This window comes from Pecten maximus, chromosome 5, assembly GCF_902652985.1.
Source record: "Pecten maximus chromosome 5, xPecMax1.1, whole genome shotgun sequence".
Classification (NCBI taxonomy): Eukaryota; Metazoa; Mollusca; class Bivalvia; order Pectinida; family Pectinidae; genus Pecten; species Pecten maximus.
The window spans coordinates 14,258,340-14,266,192 of record NC_047019.1 but is presented as its reverse complement, the minus strand read 5'-3'; the positions used below and the strand labels follow the sequence as shown (position 1 = coordinate 14,266,192).

Sequence of the window (7,853 nt, the reverse complement as noted above, 5' to 3'; positions counted from 1 at the left end):
ACGTCATCAATTTCTGCGTACTATTCTAATCTCGGAATACCTTTGGATTTATTCTGAGTTAGAATCGTGAATGGTAAACAGGCGAGAACTTCCGGTTTAAACAACACGAGCACATGTGTTTCGATAAACATGACGGAGGATAAGAATTTACCGTTAAAAAGGAAAAAGAAGAAAGTTGACGCAGAAAAACAGAACACTGATTCACCAAATAAGAAATGCAAGACAGAAGAATTCACAGAAATTACGTTCAAATACCTTCTGAGGGACCCATCAACAACCTTTTCAGGTTCAAACGTTATGCTTGTAATATATAATATTAGAAAAGGCAACTGAAATCTCGGGCTTCAAGATTCCGATCGAAGGCCTGATGCGATCAGAATTTCGACGCCTGCTGGTAATCAGTTATATATGCCTGATTAGGCTAGTTAAGCACTGTAACTCTGACAGCATCAGTAATAATACAATAACATTCGTAACATTAAACAACAGTACTGCAAGTCAGCCACGTCAGATCACAGTGGCATGTCTAGTTTTATATTACAAAAAATAGTCAGAAATACCTATATATACGAAATATTTCTGCTCGTATAATTTTTTTAAAAGACCAATAAAACATCACAAACTTTTGGATTACCATAGAATAATGATTTCAAAATGCTCTGGCAGAGACGTTACGGTTCGACATTGATTTCTGTTGCATTATATATCTTCATCTCTGTTGAATTCACCCCCACAGATGGCACTAGCCCGAGTTTCCTCTGGCCCTGACACCATGCATATGTCAGGCCTACACCAGACATGTTGTCAGGTCCAGAGGAAACTCTGGCTAAGATGGCACATACATGTGTAAGGTATACGTACTACACTATATATATATGTCATTACAGAATTTCGTAGAGAAAACTTTGAAACAGTAGAATCAAAATCCTGTAGCCCTTGTAAGGTGCATGCCTTTGAGGTAGCATCACTCACCTGCTACTGATAATGCAATAAATTGAAAGTGAATACCTTTTGCAATTTCAAATCTATATGTATGTTATTTATCAAAATATTTTTGATGCCTCTCTGGAATGTAAAATATATTTATGCAATGGAAAAGCTCTTCTTGGACATTTAAAAGATCGTTTGATAAATGTAATATGTTCATTTCCATGTTTATATGTCTTGTCCAAAGGTCCACTTTTCAATTCATATAGACCTAGGTTACTGGTATAGGTATAAGAATTTAGTGTTCATGTTTTTTTGTTTTTTTTTTTCAGCTTTTGAAAAATTTTCTGAGAGTGCAAGAAAGTGGCCTGAAGAGCATGGATATGATATTGTTGCCGGATACTGCCGATCATCAGCAGAATGCAGCGAGGTGTTCAAAGTTCTTGAAGCAGGGAAACGGAAACCAGGGGAGGTAATTTCCGCCCAAGTCTGTAATAATAATAATACATGTAGTATACAAAAAGTTTATTTTTGTTTGTTTGGGTGAATTTGGGATGTTAACCTTTTTGTATCTATACTTTTTCTATGCTTTCTTGAGTAACTAAGTCATTATAATAGCTATACATGTAGTTCAAACAAGGTTCACTAAGTTTCTTCAAATATCAGAAAAACATCTCATTAAATAAACATATCACACATATATGATTATATTGTGGCTGATAAAAAGAATTGTCTATGAAGAAAATAAATAAATTAACCATTGTTGCTGTAAGGAAATACATGCATAACAAAAGTCTGTTATTTAAATGTATCTCTTTGGACCAGTTGGCACTTGTCTTTGGAGTCCTGGAGGCCATATTGCTCAGGATTGCAGATGATATGGAGAAGTTTTCTGTGGTGGGCCAGAACATTGTTCAAAGATTGTTATCTTCTCAAATGGCCACCATATACTTCACCCTGCTAATGACCAACAAGTCCGGCCACATCAAAGTAACCCTCAGGCTGCTGACTGCTATGGTGATGCTAGGAGAACGCTCAGCCCGAATGGTTCTCGCTCAGTTTGACTTCAACAACTCTGTTCTGCCACCATTATTGAACCGCAGAGACAAAAAGGTATTATGGGGATTGAACTATGACTAAAGAAATTCAATTGTTACGTGACTGTCCCAATCTTAGCATTTTATTTCTGATCCTCAAGTTTTTATTGGTGCTTTCTGAAGATTTGAACAAAGATTGGAAGCATTAAATAACACTACAGCTAGCTCTATTAGGGGAGGGAATCTTTATCACCCAATCTGCTATTGGTAGTCCGTATTTAACCTAGTTGGTACATCTGCTCCTATAAGCATACCCCACCCTTTTTCAGGAAAAGAGGATGAGTGCGTTATTATTGGAACATAGAAAAGTTCCTTAACTTACTGATATGCTACTTTAATCTTAAGTCTTTAACCTAATATTCTGTCTCCTTAAAGATATGTAAATGAAAAAGAAGTGGGTTTTTTCTGTCATATTTCTCATGGAAACTTTTCCCTGTATATGGTTTTGTTAAAGTGCAACCCTTTTGTGTTTTTTGTACGCACATAATGCACTTATTATGTTGAATACAGTATACTGCCTGAATATTACCTGTCAAAGGTATCTTGCTGTGATGAAACTCCTAACATTGTGGGATTATAGGATACCTAGGTCTGCATTAATCTTCAGTACATACCAGTAGGGGAACACTGTTTATTGAAGCACTCGAGTTTGATAACTTCACAATTTTTTTAACATTTCACTGTAATTACTGTGTGTCCCTCGTTTACGTTTCAGGACCCTAAGGATGTACGTACATGTCTGCTTCACTTCATGATGTCGTTCCTAATCACTGGGAGTGATGATGTCATCAAACAGCTGCTGGAACAAAGAGGTCAGTTTTTTTGGAGGTAGTTTGTTTGTTTGTTTTGGTTTAAAGTTCTAGCCAGGGTCATTTAAGGACCTGCCAGGTTTTGGAGGTGGAGGAAAGCCGGGGAACCCAGAGAAAAACCACCGACCTACAGCCTGTACTTGGCAACTGCCCCACATAGGTTTTGAACTCGCAACCCAAAGGTGGAGGGCTAGTGATAAAGTGTCGGGACACCTTAATCACTTGGCCACCACCGCCCCAACTTGGGAGGTAGAATAGGACAACTGAGGCATTAATATATTTTGTGATAAATCCGAGGTGATTATAGCTTGTACTGTTTGCTAGGGAAGGCATATATCATCACTGATAATCTATTTGATATCAGTGTCATGTCTGAACGTCATCAACATCATATCAAACAGATATTCATCAAATTTGATAGAAAGGTCAGGTATAAGAATACCTCAGATTGGATCGTAGTTCAGGATCTTAAGGTTAAGGTCACTTACTAAACGACGCTAATTATTATGGGCAGAGATAACTCATATCTTATGGACATATTCATTGGACACTCCACAAGCTGTAACAAAGCTAGGGAGGTATACTGTGGATAGAAGATTGTACAAGTCAACCTTTTTATTTTCTACCATATTTGTTGAGACTTTGTACTCTATTATTAGTAATGGTCAAGGTCTTTATGTGGGAGTGGATCCTTTAGCCTGTATCTTACATATCATAGATTAATGCCATTTTTTCTGTAAAATGGTATCTTTTTATTTCATTACTGTCCTTTATTTTACTTGTTGATGGCCCATTAAGAATTATCTATAATCAACGAAATTAAAATTGTGATTAAAATGAAGTTTAATTCATGATATTTTGATTTAAGGTTTCGTTGGCAGCCTGATACCTGGACTACAAGCCGACAGTGTTGGTAACATACAGATGGTGTTGTCTACCTTACTCAACAAGGTAAACCTTGTAACATCTACAATGGTTATATCACAAAACTGGCCTGTACTACACTGTGATAGAGTGATGTCATCAAAATGTTACGATACTAATGTAATAACACTGTTGGATGTTGTAATACATTGACGGTATCACAATAACAACAGTACATTATGTAACACAAGAAAAAAGTAAAATTTTGCTTGTTTTATGTGGAAATTTTTTTGAGAGTTTTTGCTTAAATTCTGATATTTAGGAATGAATCTTACACCTCTGACAATGATGTATGGAATTTATTAATTAATTCAATAATGAAATATGATGAAGAGGATGTAAGATCATCTTTCTACAGTCAAACCTCCTTATCTCACAATAAGTGGGGGTCTTGGAAAAAATTTGAGATATTCTGATTTTTCAAGGTAACTTAGTATGTTTTACATACTCTTCAAGTTCAGAGCCCCACTCAATTTGCACTCTTCTCCTTCTAGAATATATCTTTCGGTCACTCGATTTGTAGCTCTTCTGCTTCTGGAAGATCTACCTCTTCCGTCTCGAAGCTGGAAGATTTATCTTCCAAGATGGTGGGACCATGTTTAAGTGCGCGAGTGATGAGTTTCACTAGAGAAAGATATATGACACATACATGCATGTGTTTGTGTCATAGTGTTTGAGGAAACTTAAAAACTTGTTTATTTTGGGATATATTCTCCCGGTTTACTCGATTTACATGTAACGGAATGCAATCTTCTTATTGCAAATCGAGTGGGGCTCAACAGGGTCTATGAGTTATCAGAGTTTGAAATAAAGAGGTTTGAATGAATTAAAGACTTATCTTATAAATTCCATAATATTTTTATGACATAACTATTAGTTAGATCTGCTATTGATTCGCTTGTCAATGTTTGATATTACAAGATGTTTCATGAAAAATTCAGTATCTAATTATACCTGTTCTTTGTATTCTATGATAAAAGCTCATTTCCATCACAGAGCTGCTATTCCCACTTTCAGGTTGTCCAGAACCCTGCGGTCACTAAGACATTGAAGGTTCGACTTTTTACAGAGTTCAACATGAGAGCGTTGGGTCAGTTGTACCACTGGACAGGTCCTAGCACCTGGCAGAACCGACCAGCTGATGACAACCTTGAGGTCAGTTAACATTGTCACAGCTTTAGAAATCTATGAAAGGAAAACTTAACTTTTAAAGATGGATTCTGGGAAAACAATATTTATCACATATTTAAACTGGCTTGTTTTACCATGTAGTATGTCCATGTCATAGATAGAGGACTTTTAGATGAGATATGATGAAAAGAGTCTCGGAGGGCAAGAAGAAATAAAACTTCGAGACAAGATTCATAAAATCTCATATGAAGTGAAAACAAATTAAGATACTGTAATCACTTAATCAGAAAACTGATGTTTTGACAAAGTTAAAAGTTAAAATATGGAGGACAAAAGTCAAAACTAAAACAAAAGCATTTTATATGATACTATATATTACACTAGTAACTTATGTAAACATATTACATGGGTGTATTCACAAAATAACAGACAGATTATGTGATAGATTTTGTACAGTTTAACCATTGTAAAATCACTCTTGTGATATATAAAAATGACAGCATACAATTGGCACTGTAATGAAAACATCCCTAAAATCAAATGCACTTGTCTTGTAGACAAACAGATAATTTGAGACTTTTCATTCTAATGCTATTCAGGTTTCTCATGAGAATATCGTTATATGGTAAATAAAATCTTCCATGTTATTGTCAGATGAAGTTTATTTTAAAAATTCCTACTTTGATAACTGGATTAACTGGATATATCTACACTGTTATCCTTGGGCATTCTGTAAGACATTGATCATTGTTCTGCCTCAAATCAAACAGATGAACATTGATTTAAAGAAGTCATTGCCATTGACAACTCCCTAATATTTTACAGGTGGACGACGCAACTAAGACAGAGGAACAAAAAATTGTTGCAGACAGCACTCACCAACTCCTTGTGGAGCTGTGTTCTTCACACAAATTTGGAATTAACTTTTATGACAAAGCGCTTGGCACTTCTGGACAGTAAGAAAACTTAATAAAGTCTTTTATTTTTGTAACAAAGTTGGGGACATTCTTATTATCCCTGGGCAATGGAAGTTGGCTGGGATGTAGACATAGGGTCTGACCATCCATCTTTACATGCTCTCCATGGTCATCACAATTTTATTTTATCATGGGCGTGGAATTGTTTTGATTTGTAGATTTTCTGCTGTTCAAATGATTTACCAATATATCACACATATAAGTATCTAGGACTGAAGTTTGCTCAGAATTGTGTATTTGTGAGATTTTGTAGATCAGGCTTGAGTATTAAGAACAGTGTGGTAATTGTCCATTTCAAGGGGAAATGAATCACTGTTATCTGTTTAAAATGATTCCAGATCAAATAAAGTGATAAGAGAAATTTGAGAACACAATGTATCAATAAAATTATGTAAAAACTAATGTTAAAATAATAAAACCAGGGATGCTACTTCGTCAAAAATCATTGGAAGTTAAGGTCAAGGACATGAGACACAACTGCGATTATCTCTTAAAACTTTTTTTCTCTGCTCTATTCAGAAACCAAAACCACATTTTGACAAGTTTCCTGACATCCCTAACCAAAGTAACAGAGACACCACAGATCCAGGAACTGATTATAAAGACTCTACGGGCATGCCCAGACCAGCTGTGTCATTTCCTGCCCTCCATGTTAAACACCTTGTCACCACGACCTTCACCCAAGTGGCGGGCTTCCATGGCATTTCTCTGCAAGGTTAGGATGGTTGTATAAGACGGATACATGGTTAATTGTACTCATAGAGGCAAAATTAAAGTAAATATTCAGTGTTCAGTTATAGTGTGGCTTTTTTCATAGCAAAAGACGCATGATAGAATTAAAAGATAAACTATCTGCTTCTCTTTTTCAGATTTTCGAAAAGCAGTCGGAACTACCAGCAGCATTCAAGTTACGAGACAGAGTGAATGCCCATAAGTTTGTGGACATGTTGATGGTCGACACCTTACCCCCACAGGAGATGTTATATACTGTACTGCAGGCTCTCAAGGTCAGGGTCATTTAGGAAAGCATACACCACTGTCAAGGTCACGGTTAGTCAGAGCACATGCACACATTACTATCTATGTCATATTCATACATTACTATCAAGGTCAGGGTTGCACACATCACTATCAAGGTCAGGGTCACACACATCACTATCAAGGTCAGGGTCACACACATCACTATCAATGTCAGGGTTTCACACATTACTATCTAGGTCAGGGTCAAATAAACTACTCAATCAACTTTGTGCACATTACTCAAGGTCAAGGTCAGTGTATATCATCTATATAAATTTATTGTTTCAGCACAGACATATTGTACCACGTGACACAGTTCTAGACTTCATCAATATGATGCTGAAAAGAGGGATGACTGCCCTGGCATGTGTGACGGAGGACAACCTAAGTCACTGGTACACTGACACAGAAAGGGATGACATTAAACAAGACTACAGAGAGAAGGTCATCAAGGTCAGTCTTATAGGGTCAAGGTCAGTCAAATTTGGATCAAGACGAAATTTTATAACATTCCTATTACAGCTTATGTGATATAAGGATAATGTCCAAAGATGAAAGGACAACCATTTTATAGTTTTATCATACTGAAATGTCATAACCTGGACACATAAGCATGATTATCCACTCAGTCACATTATGCTTACATTGAATTGGACAAACCTGTCCTAATATTGTCTCTAAATTTAAGATGAAGCTACACAGGAATCGCTATAAAGTGTCATCTCACTGAAATGTTATGACCTGAATGTGAAGCAGGACACACCTTCCTGGCCAGATTATGATGTTTCAGTAAAATATAACTTTAAATGGAACCCAACTGGCCACATTATCTGTTGGACACAATATTTTAGACTTTTTAAGTTATAAACATTACTAGAATGTAAAAGCTAGAATGCCATGTATAGCGCCTGTGTAACAGTTATATAAGGTTGTATCTTCGTTGAAGACAGGTAAAAGTCTTTTTACGC

The 7,853-nt window shown here is 36.2% G+C and overlaps 1 protein-coding gene across 1 annotated transcript in view; it reads left to right on the top strand.

Moving 5' to 3' along the window:
* The first annotated feature begins 15 nt into the window (after positions 1–15).
* Positions 16–7,853, top strand: part of LOC117327246 (nucleolar pre-ribosomal-associated protein 1-like) — a 33,399-nt gene continuing 25,561 nt past the window's right edge. The window contains exons 1-10 of the mRNA XM_033884146.1: positions 16–286; positions 1,260–1,399; positions 1,753–2,040; positions 2,740–2,836; positions 3,702–3,784; positions 4,775–4,912; positions 5,714–5,844; positions 6,385–6,580; positions 6,735–6,872; positions 7,174–7,338. Of these exons, the coding sequence (XP_033740037.1) occupies positions 130–286; positions 1,260–1,399; positions 1,753–2,040; positions 2,740–2,836; positions 3,702–3,784; positions 4,775–4,912; positions 5,714–5,844; positions 6,385–6,580; positions 6,735–6,872; positions 7,174–7,338 (1,533 nt within the window). The 5' untranslated portion in view covers positions 16–129. The remainder of the gene's footprint in view (positions 287–1,259; positions 1,400–1,752; positions 2,041–2,739; positions 2,837–3,701; positions 3,785–4,774; positions 4,913–5,713; positions 5,845–6,384; positions 6,581–6,734; positions 6,873–7,173; positions 7,339–7,853) is intronic.